The sequence below is a fragment of the Genypterus blacodes genome, unplaced genomic scaffold (genome assembly GCF_046128005.1).
Source record: "Genypterus blacodes isolate CSIRO-AG114 ecotype Tasmania unplaced genomic scaffold, CSIRO-AGI_Gbla_v1 ptg000058l_1, whole genome shotgun sequence".
In the NCBI taxonomy this organism is placed as follows: Eukaryota; Metazoa; Chordata; class Actinopteri; order Ophidiiformes; family Ophidiidae; genus Genypterus; species Genypterus blacodes.
Window position 1 is genome coordinate 2175671 of NW_027466870.1, and position 16690 is coordinate 2192360.

General features: G+C 46.1%; 1 protein-coding gene across 1 annotated transcript in view; it reads right to left on the reverse strand.

Moving 5' to 3' along the window:
- The window catches only part of LOC143002671 (homer protein homolog 3-like), a 30275-nt gene that overhangs the window by 13197 nt on the left and 388 nt on the right, over nucleotides 1–16690 (reverse strand). The window contains exons 2-6 of the mRNA XM_076152937.1: nucleotides 8882–9038; nucleotides 8347–8478; nucleotides 7427–7534; nucleotides 2542–2550; nucleotides 48–187 (exon numbers count right to left, since the gene is read on the reverse strand). Coding sequence (XP_076009052.1) covers nucleotides 48–187; nucleotides 2542–2550; nucleotides 7427–7534; nucleotides 8347–8478; nucleotides 8882–9038 — 546 coding nt within the window. The remainder of the gene's footprint in view (nucleotides 1–47; nucleotides 188–2541; nucleotides 2551–7426; nucleotides 7535–8346; nucleotides 8479–8881; nucleotides 9039–16690) is intronic.

The following is a 16690-nucleotide window of genomic DNA, read 5'->3' on the forward strand; positions in this document are numbered from 1 at the left end:
AATGAAAGCGTGTGTAGAATGTACGGCGAAAGAAACAGCGACCTTACCCCTCTGACAACATCTTCTTGACCCTCTCCTTCTCCACCGTCAGCTCCACGTCGGCACTTTTACTGCGGAACAGCTTTTCATCCCCCGGGCCGTTGACGGTCAGCAGCGGCGGCGGCGAATGACGCTCCTCTGACAGCTCCTGGATCGGACGACACAGGCGGAACAACAGGAACAACAACACAATTACTCAACAACACAAGTTCTCCTTTTGATTTCGGCAGCAGCTTTATTATACGCTGACTGGCTCAACTCTAAAATCCTGGAGGAGTGCAACAACTCAGGTTTTTTCCAATTTAAACAGTCTAATTCTTTTCCTCTGCACTGCTTTCTTGATTGTACCACTACAGAGGAAAAGTCAGATAAGCTTTTTATCATCCCAACAATCAGTGTAAACACGTTCCTGAGCAGGGAATACTTAGACTTATTACAGATATGTCAGTACTGTTACAGTCAATATCACATCACAGGGATTTCTCAAAGGCCGCTCAGGTCTTGAGTCTGGGCTCCCCAAGAACAAACTCATCCTCAACTGATGATTGGTTATATTGATCTAAGAGGAGGAGTAAGTTCTGATACCAAGCTGTCTCTCTCTTGGCAGTGTTGGGCTGCAGCCTAATCAAACACCTTCAGTTTCCTGAGTCCACTGCAGAGGATGGACTACTGCAAGATGGGAAATCTGTTATTAGGACATGGAGCTACAAGTGGCTACATGTAACGCTAATTTCCTTATTAATTCTATATGTTTCTTTCTTTCAAATTCTTTGACTTCCTGTGACCCCGCGTCCTCATATGTGGACATTACATTTCTCCTTCCCTTCACCTTATACGTCATTGTGCTTAACGCAGACCTAATGTCCTCATGTCTGGACATTTTCCGCTGCATATACAGTACATAAACATATACATATACATATTTATTAGGTCCCACTAATCCCAAACAGCGAGGGGAAATCAAAAATGCATACAAAATAAATGTCTGGGTCTCAGGAGGTTAATTAAAGCAGACTTGCCAGTTTCTGCAGTTTTCTTGCACCATGTGTTCCAAAACAACATCAAATCCTCCAATATATTATTATTAATTTTGAAACTGCAGATACAAGGCTCTGCACTAATTAAATAAAAGGGGCCAGGACTGAAACTGCTGACAGACCTGCCCTTACACCCAGAGTCCTCTCTGTGACCAAACACGAGTCAGAGGTCAACCCGCCACACCTGTAATGTTCCGTCTGAGCGGGGAGGGCGGCCATGAGAGGAGCCCCGGCTGACAGCGAGAGCGACGGGAGTGAACTCAGCGGGAGACGGCTGGGGTTCTACCCGTCGCTGCAGTGAGTAGTTTTGTGATGGCTTCATGAAGACATTTACCTGCAGTGTATTCGTATTAAAACATGGCATTAATAGAATTCCATCTTTGTCTCCGTCAAGGTCTGTTACTCCTCGTGCACCAGCCTCTCTTTATGTTGCTTTCAATGACCTTTAGGATGTTACTTAGTGAGCAGATGTAGTTGCTTTGTGCTGCAGTTTTTGCTATTGTCCAGTCGGCTACTTTATAATGACATTACCTTCCCGGGCAGATTCTTTTTTTGCTCCTCATTAAGTGCACCGTGTAAAATAAAGGTTAAAAAGCTCGGATGCTGATACAATTCATTTAATCTCATGTAGAGAATGTGAAAGTTAAATTTCACCTTGACATACAACTTGCTTTCCTCCGTGCCGTCTTCTCTTCTACGCCCTCAAAGGAGCTCAGGCTTGTTTTTGACTGTTTTGCGAACCAGTCGACACAATCTGACTCTCCCTTTTAAGTGTGTAGATATGAGTTGGCATATCTCTGCACCCCCTTTCATCTTTCTGTAAGAGAAAATCCTTTAAATCTGATCCTGTCGAGCACCAACTGCCTCACTGAAGCTCAACAACCCTGCGTTTACTATAGGAGAACCTCGCATTGTTCATTTGAGCCAGCTTGTCCGTGTTTCCCTGAGGTCCATGATTTATTCACTATTGCTCAGCCGCTCTCTCTCTGCTTGTCCTTGCGTGGAAAACTGGGAATAAAACGTGCAGCCGACTCCATGTGCGAAAGCATTAAGGACGCACGGGGAAGGGACCCAAGAGGAGATGAGAAAATCAAAGCTAAGACAACTTCAGTCCAGCCCTGAAGTCGACGCCTTCGCTGAATAATTCAAACTGCGGATCATGTTTAAGTCATCAATAGGATTACAGTAGTTTCCCCTTAACTTGTTAACCAGCAGAACAAGCCTGCAAATAACCAACAACTAATTAATCTTTAATTATCTGCAAGGAGTTCCTGCGTTTAAAGGGCATGTGTGTGTGTGTGTGTGTGTGTGTGTTTCATGATGCTGCAAACACACGCTGAGCTCTGAAGTCAACTTTGATCGCACTGCTGACAAACTATCGAGTGCAACAGTCCATGCAACAATACAATGGCAAGAGTTGGGTGGAATGTGTGTGTGTGTGTGTGTAGAGGGAGGGTTCACACACCTGAGAGAGCTGATAGATGTCCCACGATACAGCAGGAGGAGGGAGAGTAAAAGGGATAAAGAAGAGAAAGAGGAGGAAATAGTTATTACCACATTAAATCATCATTTAATCACATTAAACATCAAATTGTTCGAAAATGTCCTCACACTGATTTTGTCTTTTTTCTTCAATACATTTCTGTGATTTTGGAGATGCTGTCAGTTCTGTTAACACTGTTTGATTGACAGGTAAACTCAGGGAAGTGCAGCGCAGGAACGCAACGGAGACGCAACAAAGACGACGACGGAATTAGAGACGCTGCTTTAATTACCAAGGGGAAACGCTCACACACACACATTACAATCTGTCAAATCCACTGTATGTGTGTGTGTGTGCGTGTGTGTGATTCAACCATTTCCATTAAATGCAGAAAAATACCAAAGAAGCAACATAAAATAAATGTTATGACCTCCTGAGAAGAGCTGCACTTTGTAATCAAATCAAATTCCAAAAACACCCACTTTAAATATTAAAACTGGTTTCTCTGCACCGTCGTTCATCCACACTGTTTACTTATTTATCAGAGCGTCGGTCCATTTGCTCTCAGCTTGGTAAAGCTTCTGTTTCTACGCACAGAGATCCAAAACTGCGTCATTTATTCATGTCTCCACGCAGCAGAGGAACACGCTCAGGCTTCCGCTGATGCACTCACACCACCTCAGCTTGTTGTTCACTCGGCTTTAAAAAAAGGTGACCGGCGGTATGAAATATTGACGGTACAGATCGCTGTTGTACAAGTTTGAAGGGATTTTCCCAAAAAGTATTCAGAACAAAGATAGGAAGTGGTTTTGTTACCATTAAGTAAAGAGATTTAGAGGATTGGATGAATGAATTTGCCTCCTCTGTTCTCACACACACACACACACACACACACACACACACACACACACACACACACACACACACACACACACACACACACACACACACACACACACACACACACACACACACACACACACACACACACACACACACACACACGACGTGGATCAGTTAGAGATGAAGGTCACTGTTAATGGAAAAAAATCCATTCCTGTCCGGTTTTATTCAATATTTTTATCAATAATTTCCGCTTCAGTCAAGGATAAAGACTTTTTTCCTGCAATGTAAGATTTCTATTTCAGAAGAGTATGGCTTTTCCACTTAAATATAAAGATGAGTGTTTACATAAAGAATTCATCGCACAGGCCTCAGATGTTTTCACGCTCTATTTATTGTCCTATTTATTATTTGTCATTTTTAGCTCACTAAATTTCACTATCACCTCCCCCTCCTCTTCCTCCTCCTCCTTCTCCTCTTCCTCCTCATCCTCCTCCTCCTAGCCTGGAGCTCTGCAAATAAGCCTGGAAGCTGGAGCTTAGCATCCAGATCCCCTGCTGCCTTCTGCATATGCGGGCAGCAGAATCAGCCTGCAGAGCCTCGGGTTACTAAAGCCAGAACTCTCTGCTCTCTACTGACCGGTGCCGAGCCCCGACTCGCTGCGGCGGCGGCGGCGATGTAAACCCCCTTAGATACACAGAGACGAGTGCAAAACAGAACACAACATTTCATCACAGCGTCCCTTTTCGAAAGAACTCCATTTTGGACTCGTGTGTGTAAAAGCAAATCTACAGCAAACAGCTTGTGCGGTGCCTGTCAGCCTGTTGACGTTGTGGCGGCTCAGCTGTCTCCGCTGCTGCTGCACGTTCTCAGCTTGATGCTTCATTATAGCTTCCTCTCCTCATACTTTTTGACTTCCTCTCTGGGCTTAAATCCAACATTTGTGCGCCTGAAACACTCTGTTGTCCTTTGGTTCTGCTCAGTAGGTTTTCACTGAAGCACTGCAGATATCTGTGCTTTCAGAGCGATGTTTGTAGAGGAAGTTGTTTGTACACGTAAAGATCCAGCATCCTGGACTAGTTTAGAGTCATTCTTGTTATTGTTAACCTCAGCCTGTGACTAATGATTATTGTTGAGCCGTACAAGCAGACAGCGTACGTTATGGCCGCACTTCACACGGCTCCATCATGCGCCGCGGTCGTGAAAGCCTCCTCCTCTCAGGTCACATCAACGTCACACAGGTTCTACCGCCTCATTTCAAAGAGCGCAGCCGCGGCTTTACAGATCAAAGAGGCGATAATGACGACAAAACTCTTCAACGGCTCTGTGTCCAAACTCTTTACCGCGAAAATCAATGGCTGCTGTCTTATCTGAAATCTGCCTGCCTGCATCTGACAGCAGCTTTAACCAGGTGATGCTGCTCTATGTGTGTGTGTGTGTGTGTGTGTATAACAGTGCTGGCAAACCGATTGATTTAGTATGAGTATGCATGGCCATGAGTACAAGTGGATCGATGTGTCTCTATGTATGTGTGTGTGTGTGTGTGTGTGTGGACAAAGGATGTTTTTCGCAGATCTGTGCTGTCAGGGCTCCAGTTGCCATGGTGACACTGCAACACCTCCTGCTGTGGTGTAGCTGACCCTGACCTCAGACCTCTGAGTGGAGTTGGACCACAGTTGATAGCGACTCACAGTATCATTCATTGTTTTTGTCATTTCGTCACTCATTGTTTGTCCAAGACGTGTGCAGAATAAAATACAATGAAAACGTGAACGAAAACGATCAATGGCACTGATTGAGCTTCATTTCTGCAGTCTTTACTACTAACACAGAGAGGACACGTCTCAAACTCTCTCATGTTGTTGTTGTTCTATGCAGATTAGATACACTGCATATGAATTCAATGAGTAAAATTAAGATCCCTGCTTTAATTCCAGCATTAGGAAATGTAGCTACGTTTGGCGGTAAAGGAAGCATAATTGAATACGCCGACCTTTGACCTTTCAGTCGCAGACCTGCTTCTTCAATCCATCGCCACTATTCAACAAATACATCGACTTCTTTTATCTTTTCCGTTCTTCTTTCATTATTCAGTATAAAATGTCAGCTTGATGAAATATTATTGGACCTGCGCCTGGAGTTTATTGAGCCTTTGGTATTCACGCTCTCTTGTTGCGTTTCCTCTAAATCTCATGGATTAACTGGACAGCAAACACAGTAACCGTCAGACGGCGGCGTCGGAGCTGAGGTCCGGGCTGACAGCGTGACTCACGACTGCAGACCTGTAGAATGCCTCTTTGTTCTGGTCTATGCAGAAACAAACACACACACACACACACACACACACACACACACACACACACACACACACACACACACACACACACACACACACACACACACACACACACACACACACACACACACACACACACACACACACCTTATTCTGTTTGCAATCCATGTTGCTACAACAACCAAACAGACTCTTGTTGCTACCCGTTGGCAGGATCCACTGTCATACGCGTCCAGCTGAGCATCGCACCGCTTCCTTAACTCCTCCCTTGGCCTTGAGTCTTAACGCGTGCGGCGCGGCCATGTAGCTCCCGCCGAAGCCAATAGCACATAAACCTCATCTGTTATGTCACTGTTAGATAGAAGTAGCCAAAGCAGCTTATGTGAGGGGAGAAAAACTTCCTCAGCTGAACCTGCGAGTCAACACGTTTGCCAAGGAATCCCAGATGCTGGCAGGATAAAAGCCGGCCCCCCTGCAGCCCCCCGACCGCTTCAATTATACATGATCCAGCTTCCCTCCATACGTCTCATCCCTCTTTCTTCTCTCTCCCGGTCCCGGCCATTACCCGCCTCACACCGAACACCTTCAGAGCCACCCGTCTCCATTTTTCATGCGTGAAATATTTTAATGGAGTTAAGTAATGGGGGGAAATAATGGAGTGGCCAGATGAGGATCCGTCCAATCCTGCAGGGTTCTATATATTTTTTAAAGCAGGAGTGACAGGTGATGCTGCTGCTGCTGTGTAAAGCTTCTCTCCAGGCTTACAGGGAGCATCCTGTCATGTGGAGGTCACAGGGTTTTTAATTATATAGCAGAAAACACATACTATCACAACACAACCTCTGAAACACACTCTGTCCTATCCTGAACTTTCACCACAGGAAAGAAAAGGAGGATATCGGTCATCGAATGAGACAAAATCTCCTGAGCTTATTTTCTATCCGTGCTGGGATGAATGATAAACCAGGGATACACACACACACAGGGGCCTTATTGTCAGTTGCGATGAAATGTCAGTCTTGCTGTGTGTGAACCAGACGGACTGAGATGTGAGACAGGCAGTGCCTTCGGTCAATAGGAGCTCAAGCCAGAGACAAATGAAAGACAGACGTTGTTTGTCTTAAAGCTCTCCGAAGATTAAACCTCACAAAACACATTTTAGAGTGTAAGAGGGATTGTCACATCTCTTCTTTAACATGGAGAGATGAAATCCTCAGTGGTCACACAGTGTGAAGCGAGGTCTTCGGTGAGTGTGTGCCGACGTGCCTTTGAGCAAAATGCTGTAAGTAAACGCCGATGTTTGTTGGCATCCACAAGTAAATATTGTGTTTCAATTAATCATGTTGTGTGTGATGCTGTCTTCAGATACCTAATAATATGCTGATATGTGTGTGTGTGTGTGTGTGATTCCTGATTACACTTAATGAAACCACAATCACTTGGTTTAAGTGGGTGTTTCTGCTGTTAAACACACATTAAAGTGCTAATCCGTGTCATCCTCGCTCCTTTTTTGTCTCCGTTCATTGATCGTTCTTTGCCGTCACGTCACGAGCCATCGCCTGTCAATCACCAAGCGCATCTTGTGTGGTTTAGGGTTGAATGGTGACTCTTCAGTCTTCCTCCATTTAGTGCAAAGTGTGTAGCCTAAGGACGTTCAGATCACGCTGACAATGAAGTGACTATGTTGGATCCACCAAGTGATCCACCAAGAACACGCGTGTGCTTTACCTGAGGGGCGGCGATGTTGAGCGCAGGATTGGACAGCTCAAACCTCTCCTGGGATTTCTCCCGGGCCAGACGAGCCGCCTCCCTCACCTCCTTAAACTGATCCGCAAACTGCAGGAGAGGGGGAGAAGAAACAGCAGAGTCACGCATCTTCACCTTCACCTGCAGATTCATTCACGGTGTCAGAGGAAGTATTTGTCCTATCTAATCAATCTGATGCCGTGACCTCCGAGACCTTTCTATTGTTTACATCTAATGTCAGACATGCAGAGAGTGCAGTCGCTCTCCTCCCTCTGGATAAACGCTTCGGCTGACTGGGGAGAAATTGAAGAAATGTGTGACACAGATGTTCCCTCACAGCAGAACAATGAGAGAAATAAATACCACAAGACGTGAGCCAACATCTGCGTCATGGAAAAGATGAATGAGATGTCACATCAGGGTGTGTGAGGGGGAGATTTGTTCTTACAGACCAGCTGCATCACATCCAGACACAAAACATATCCTGTAACAATCGATAGTCCCTCTTCATCCTCCTCTCTCCCCAGGCTCTTTGATTTGATTTTAACAGCCTTTTCCCACAAATCAACCATTTGAAAACGGATTATGAAGCCGCTTTCTCGTTTTATATCTGCAAGCACACAAACGCTTTTGAGTTTTGAACTGCGAGACGCTACATCCACTGAGGCCTGATTTAAATATGATCCTAAAGGCAAGGAAAGCTCAGAAAACGCTTCCATTAATAGAAAATGTACAGATAAGTGATTTATAATTCAATATTCAACTCTGTTAACGCTGCTTTACACAAAAATATACACACAAACTAATTGGAAAATAATTGGCTCCAATTGTATCCAACAAATGATGATGACACCTTCATCTCTAGGTGTGTGTGTGTGTCTGTGTGTGTGAGCGCTGCTGACCTGCTGCAGTTGCAGTTCTGTGGAGAAGCCCAGGCCGTACACGGTGTTGGCCCGGCTGTCGGCCCACTGGCCAAACTTCTGGGAGGTTTTGGTGAAGCTCATGTTGGGGGTGACGGTGCTGTTGATGATGGCCTGAGAGAACAGAGAGTTGGGTCAAGGAGAGAGATGAAGGAGAAGGAGAAGGTAAGATAAATGATGGCAGGGAGCAGACTGGGGAGCCGCTGTGGTGCGTAACAGGATTCAGAATAGAAGTAAAGGGCATGAATAACAACGGAGGATATTAAATATGAAGTAAGGGATTAAAGATCAAGCAAAATCTAGGGGAGGAATCCATCATAACGCAGACAATTTCGCATTTCCTAAAGGTAATACAGCACAGAATTACATCCAACAAAAACAAGGAAGAACATGAAGAATCCCTGTCTGAATGCATTACAAAGCTCAATCTCAATTCCATTTCCTTCACAACATATTTGGCGAGTACGTGCGCCCCGACGTTCCTCGGATCATTATCTGCCCCGTCACTGTTCCCCACCTTAGTCCCGCCCACGCTGATGATGCGGTACACGCTGCGGCTGACATCGTAGAAGAAGGACACGGTGACGGCATGTTTGCTGGCCGGCAGCCAGTTGCGTTTGGTGTCCGGGTCGATCTGGAAGACGTGAGCTCTGGCACTGAAGATGGGCTGCTCCCTGCAAAAGAAACACACATTTTCCCACATTCAACCAAAGCAGTTCAAGTACTTGTCAAGTGTCTGATGTGGGCCTTACACTGAACTTGACACACGATTGATCTGGACCAATAGAACCTAAACGAAAATCACTACCGCGGCACCGTGCGATCAATGGTTTGATGGTAACAGGAGTGGCTCGCCTCGCCTCGGGTCAATATGTCACTCCTCAGGAAGTCGCTCAGCCGTGTTTTGCTGAGAGCGAGGCGGGCGTGAGCGAGGTCAGGTGCTTCAGGAGACACCAATCTGTCTGCAGCCAACACACACTCACTCACTGAGCCTGAACCTGGGCCAGGAAACCAAACCCAGAAGACAACTTTGGACCCTTATACCAAGCTGAACGCAGACCCTACACATCACCATAACACAAACACCCCCATGATGTTACACAACCTTCTGTTTGATATTGCTTAATTTCTTTATTAAATTTTAACGAGCTGGCTGCCTTTAATCTTTAATGGAGCCGGTGGATTCTTCCCATTATCCCAGCTGACGCTTGCTTTGTTCCTGTTTACTGTACATTATGCATATGAATCTACAGTGGGTATTATTTCTGGATGCAATCTCTCTGGAACACCGATACGATTGCGGCGATGAATTGCATTGGCTCTGATGTTTGTGTTTTCTTTATGGACTATCAGTGTTTAGGGAAGCCCTTCCTGCCTCTGAATGTACAGTGATGATGAATAAAGCCATTAGCGTCCACATAGATAACAACAGATTAGATTGTTCAAGGACCTCTGGGTCATTGGGGGAATCTGCGTGTGTGTGATGAGCCCGTTGATGGAAATGAAACTCAAAATGAGAAACGATACACAAAATACGGACACAGAGGATCAGCAGCATTTGTCGATAAGGAAGGATTCCATAGGCGTCCCATGAACGCAGCATTACACCGCCAATATAGAGAGAGCACAGGGTTAACGTGAGCACGGCGTCGTTCCCATTACAGGTCAATTAGATATACTGACACTAATGATGTTAATATGTGCTGGGAGGAGGCGTCGCTCTTTATTTGTATAAGAGGAAATAATATAGGTCAGCGCCGCCTGTATGTGTTGTTGTTGGTGAATTCGTTAGCCATTATATCTGCATGTGAACAATAGTCCTTATTGTTTGGGCAGAGATTACTGGAGCCTGCAGGAGACAATGGAGCAGAGGCAGCAGCAGCCCGGCCAAGAGAGCCGCTTTAGGTGCAGTTTGGCGTGAGGCGACAGCTTCGAGATGCACGGAGATCATTAACGGCGAGTACAAGTACTGATGTGACTCATTACTTTGCCTGAGACATGTGGAGTCACACGCCATTAAGTTGAGACGAAAGCCATTTAACAAAGGAGCGACCTCACACTCGTCTGTTCCATAGAGAGGAGCACATCCAGACATTGATTTCCATTTCACCACTTTGGTCCTCGTCCGTGTCGTCTGTAGTTTCCCTTTTAGTTTTGCTTTCTCAAACGTTTCTCTAAGCCCAAAATTGCCCAGCAAGCAAAAAGTAACTAATTGGATGTTAAACTTCAATAAGTGGCGCCGAAGAATCGTTTTGCTTCAATTCCCCTGCCAAAACTGTCAAACACCAACGGCCCCGAGGCAAACTCTCACCAAGTGCAAAACAAGCCTTACCCCAGGAGACGCAACCGGGTCCTGAGACAACCGGCAATTAATGCATGAAGATAAGAGGACTGAGCCTGAGCCGCCTTAGGACCAGCAGGACCACTGGCAAAGAAAGAGGAAGACTTCCCAGCATAGTGGCTGCTTCCCCAAAACTGGCAGATACAGGTCGATTAAGACCAGCAGCAAAGGGGGTCGCAAACAATCTGGGGCTGGACCTGATCGTGTGGTGAACCTCGCATGGGATGGGGCGGCGTTGGGAGGCAGCAGGTTGGTTGAAAGCGCACGAAGGAGCAAGAAGGAGGTGAACTGCAGAGAAGGGAGCTAACACATATCTCAGACTTCTTCAAATTAAGTCTTCCCACCGATTGCAACCCCAAGCTGTGCAGATTTGTTTGCCAAATGCTGTGGGACTCCCCGTATTAATGTGCTCTCTAGATTTGTTGCCAGTCTCCGCTGTGAAATAATATGAGGTCGGTAAATCACTAAATCTAACAACAAAGATGTGAAGTGGGCAACAAATTGGGACTTGGCCGGAAAAACCCTGCGGGTGATTGGTTCAGCTCGTTTTGGCTTCGGCTCGAGCATTTAGATGATTTCTGCCGTCAATGCAGCTGCGCCTCCGAGGGCCGTTTGTCAAACTAGTCCCACCCGCCTCCTGACGTTAAAGGCTGCTTGCACGTGAAGAGAGATCTGCGTGTCGGGCGGCCTCAGGTGTTTTGTCACATTTTGCACCGATGTATCCGAGTCGCAGGAGGAGGAGCTTCTCTGTTCTCACATTGCCGTGAAACATGGCGACCCATCCTTGTGGAAACATCAGAAAATCAATGGAACACATGGAGCACGCTGCAAAGTAAATACATTTCACCAAAACCTATTATCTGCCTGCACAATTTCACAACTAGACCCATAGAGGCAAAGTTCCAAAATAAATATGATTTAACAGCAAAGGCAACTGAGCTTCTGTCATGATTATGTCACACGCTGAGTCTAACGAGAAGAAATGAGCGATTCCTCATCAGCGGCAGCCGTCACGCCGGATCACACACTAATTAATGTCCCATCATTCATTTGGAAGGCCTGTCGAGACGATCGGCTCACAGACAGGACGGATTTCGTCAAACCTAACAGGGATAGATTCCTCCCGAGGTGAGGAAGACTGGCAGAAGGAAGCGAGGCAGCTTAACGAGCCCGGTGTTTCTAGACAACAGTGGCGTAGTTGAGTCCTGTACTGTGTACTGTAGTGCAGTGCTCGTCTCTTGCTTCGGCTTCTACCTCCCTAATCACAGCGCTGCATATTTCCCATCTGTCCCTGCTCTCGTCACGCCGGATGAGCTAAATCAGGAGTGTTTCGCTGACGAAGAGTTGGTGCCTCTCCAGATCTGGATTGGTTAAACACACCTGATTTAGCTCGTTACTTGCACGAGTCGAGGAGAGAGACGAAAGCGAGGGCCGGGATGGAGAACTATTAGTAAGTTATACCTGTGCTCGTCCTCGTACTACACCTATTAGGCCAAGCAGGTACTGTGTAATGGAACCAGCGCGTGATAAGCTGCATTCCCCACATGACAAATGTGTTTTCGAAGCCTTTAGCAGCTCATCTTTACCCGGTCAAAGGAAGGTAAACAGAGCTCGTCGGCCCTCAGGCTTGGAAGCGCTCGTTGTACAAAAAGCAGCGACTGCGCTTCATTAAGTAAGAAGCCAAACACTGTGTTTTAAGCCAAATATCAGAGTGATAATTTGGCCAAATCCTCCATACTTGAAGCCTTAGGTAATACACGTGCAAAATGCCAGGTGTAATGGAGCAGAACGTGTCGCAATCAGTGTTTACAGCTGCACATAGGGCTGTAACGCTGCTGTTTCCCCAGGCAGCTGTTCACAATCTAAACACTGTGATGAGTTGACTGTACGCCGTTATTCGCGCAGGGGACGATCGCCACCACCACAGAGCATCAAACCAGCTAAACACACTGATATTTTGTGTTGTTTGAGTATTGATATATATTAATATCTGCTCACATGTTCATATTCAACTAAACCGGATTTATTCAAAGCTTTTCCTCTGAGTTAGTGCTTTGGTGCTGCTGTCAAATGTTTAGGACTGAGGATAACGGCTTCCTTTTACAATTTAAAAGCTTCATTTAAAAGCCTTGTTTAAAGCTTCGATTTCAGCGAGGTCATTAAGTCCTTCACACCCCGAAAGGAGCCTCCACTCAGTATGAATGTGGACGCTTTGTTGGACATTTGGTGCATAAATTGATCAAATCTTTAAGGGGTTAAAGAGACCAGATCCTCTCAACAGAATATCAAATCAATTTAAATGAACACTACAGTCAAATCAAAGTCAATGAGAGCCAAAATGTAATATAAGCTCCTTTCATTTCCCTGCTGGTCAACATAGGTGTGCATGCATTTGTGTGTGTGTCTGTGTGTGTGTGTCGGTTCGGGGTTTAATGACACAGCTGTCAGAGCTCAAACAAGTCTCCAGCGGTGATGGGATGGATGCCCACGCTTGAGAGGGGCCGTCCGTCCGCCCAGACAGCAGGCTGGACCTCCACAACACAACAGCGGGACCTCCATCCAGCCGGGGGTCCACTTGATTGATTATTATTCTATCTATTCCAGGTCATGCACACATCCGCCCATCCCCCCCCCCTCCCTTCCTGCACACACAATTAGCCACGCATGACATGTTGGAGAACTCTGCTCCACATACAGTTCATTAAATCACAAGGCCAGCGACGCAATACTACTTCCTGCTTTCGCTACAATTCGCTCTCTTTTTCTTGGGGCGAATGTTTGGGGATCTGTGCAGCAGCAAAGAGGAAGTGGTTCCACTGGGCGGTGACATGCCAGCACTTACAAGGCGGTGATGGCAGGAAGGGTGAGAGGAACATGTCATGGTTGATTCATCAGTGCAGACTACGTGTTAAATCTGGTTCACTGATTTAAAGTCAAAGCTACTGGAGAGTGTAGATCAGAACAAAGCCTATAGAAGTCTCTTTTCATCTGAAGGAGTTGGTGGAATCAACACGAGACGTTCTTCCATTCGTATTCAGGGTCAGTGTGGAGAAGACGACGGCAGAAAGACACGTGAGCGAGAGGAAACTCTTGCTGGGTTCTCGACCCATGTCAGCGGGGAAACAGCGCGGGGGCCTTTCTTTCTTTGTGTTTCTGGCATATCCCTGTATTTGTATTCCACTGTGGCAGTCTGTCGCATGGTGCTGCTGCCACCACTGAGATGATTTTCAAGCTCAGAGTATTCTTAAAAAGTCTGTCCAAAAACACACAGTTTGATATTCTGTCTTTGTCTGAGGAGGAGAGAGTCTAAACTAATGACTGAAGCTTCGAATTCATAATAAAGCATCATCTAACCGTCCTCTGCGTTCACCATGAAAGCACCGCAGACAGAGGGAAACACAGTGGTGATGAATTCATTCCGAGAAGCATTCAGATTTGAAGCTACGGGGCTGAATATGGGATGAGAGAGCAGATGAAATGCAAAGCGAAGGAAGCCGGGTCTGAAGCCAAACAAACCGTTTCCCTACGACGTTTTTTGTCTCTCACGGGAAGGATTTTGCTGAGTATGCAGCATATCTCGGCTCCGCCCGGACTCACGTTCACGCAGCTGAAATAATTCCTCTCAGGGGCGGTAAAATATTACAACAGGGGTTTGGCTGCCGGCTGCAGTTTGGACCATAAAAATCAGGAGTGCTAAGATCGCTCCATTTAGAAGAGCTGGAAGACACGAAGAAGTCTGAGTTTACTACGCAGGCCGTAACTGCACAAAGAGCCTTCAGAGCATTAGAGCCTCTGACCATCAACGTGGCTGCACACACACACACAACCTGCTGCTCATAGCTCTTTAATAATGATCTGTTAACTCCTCCAATGGTGATCATCCCCTGAAGTTATGTGGAAAAGGACACGAGCAGAATGTGACAGGAACAACACAAGCAGGGCTGCAGCTCTTTCTCTTATTTTTTCAATTAATTTCTTAACCTCAGACAGTCAGTGTTTAAAGTGAGTTACTAACAAAGAAAAGCAGCAAACTGGAACCATTTTCACTTGATAAATGACTAAAGTGATTGTTTGTATTTGTTTGTCAGTGTTACTTTAACTACAATTAACCTTGAGACGATGATTCATTGGTCGATGTTTTCATCCTGTTTGAGTATAAAATGATAAACATCTCATTACTAATAAAAGTGTGTTGCATTCAGTCACGTGGGGGGAATCCATATTTGTCAGAATATATATTCAGTTAAATGTGAGTTAAAATATTCCTGGAGCTCTAAAGTCATACTGTATGTGCATTTCAATGGCTGGAACCAATATGCAGTGAGCGTCCTGTCATTTCCTCTTCCTTTCAAAGCACACACACACACACACACACACACACACACACACACACACACACACACACACACACACACACACACACACACACACACACACACACACACACACACACACACACACAAAGCCTGAATAAAATCTGAAGGAAGTGTGGCCGGGGGGTCAAAGGTCAAAACAAAAAGCAATTGAACCTATTGTATGACACTTTCTTGTATTTTCAAATCCAGGCACTGACTCCAAAATCAAACACTTTTCTGCTACAATGACAGTATCCAGTTGTAAAATACCTGCAATATTCTCTCAGCAGATTAAAGCACAAACATACGGACATGATGGAACTAAGGGGGTCTAAAACTCTCTAAATTCAAACATTGTGTAAATATGAATCACCAGAACATCGATCTGCACCATGTGGGGAATAAGATGCTGCACAGCTGGAACTCTGCCGTGATCTTACAGACGCAGGCTTTTAGGTGAATTGTTGTTTCACCCATTTTTGCTCTGGAGAATTCTACGTTTTTCTCCTTTAAGACTCCGGTTTCTTTGACCTCTGAGCCCACAGCCTCGCGTCCGCATTCCCCAGCCGTCGAAAGTGTCTGGTCAGAGCAGCAACATGACACTGCACAACTAAATACCAAAATAGCACACAGTAAGGGGAAACACCAAGCCGTAGCTGCACGACAAGTCAACGCAACACTGCGCACTCTCCGACATTCTGAACTGGAGGATTTGTCGTCCAGCTCATCAAACATCTCTTTGCCTATAAGAATAAACAAAAACGGTTTAGCCCACGAGTCTTTAACCTGTAGAGACGGCACCGGTGCCCAAAACTCGGGGCCTCGGCGTGTGTCCAATGAGTCACTCATGTGAAGGTCAGGCCTCTGAAGTGTTACACTGATAAGCTCCTGCTGTCAGGAACTGTGAGGGTGACACAGATTGAGAAAGTCTGTGCAAGTTAGGAATGAAGATCATGGAGCCAGACAAAAGCAAAAAACAGAAACGCTGCTACTTAACGCTTATTCTCCAAAACAGCAGTAAAGATCTTTAACACGCCGACCAGCCGAGGCCCCAAACACACCGAGGGGACGAAAGCTGAAGTTCCCTCTGCGGCCCAGTTTACCCAGCAGCCTCTTTGCTGAGCTGCGATCACACGTTTCTTAAGATTTCCACAGGAACTGAAGAGGATAGGGTGAGAACATCATCCTCCTTGCATATGACTTCACGGTAATTAAGTTGCTTCACAAGGACGACACAGATACTTTGCAGTTTTCACACTTTAAAGAGTGAGGACGTCTGATCTTTACGTCTGCGGCGCCAGGATTTTAATCAAGTTTTTCTTTCAGTTGTCAAATTGCATCTTGGCTGAAGAAAATGAGGACGTTCAATTTCCACGGACATTTTTCATGGAGGAAACGAGGCGGCGGGCATGTGGAGCCTCGGTCTGAGTGGAGATGTAAAGCTGCAGGGGGGAGGAGGGGAGGAGGGGTTGAGCTGCGACGGAGCGACTGACAGGACGGCGGTTTTGACGGGAGAGACACGGGACTGACAGCCAGAGGACGAGACGGAGACGGAGACGAGCATGAGATGGAGATGAGTGTGGCGAACGGTTTGTGGAGAGGTGGATAAAGGCTCAGGATGGGCTGATCA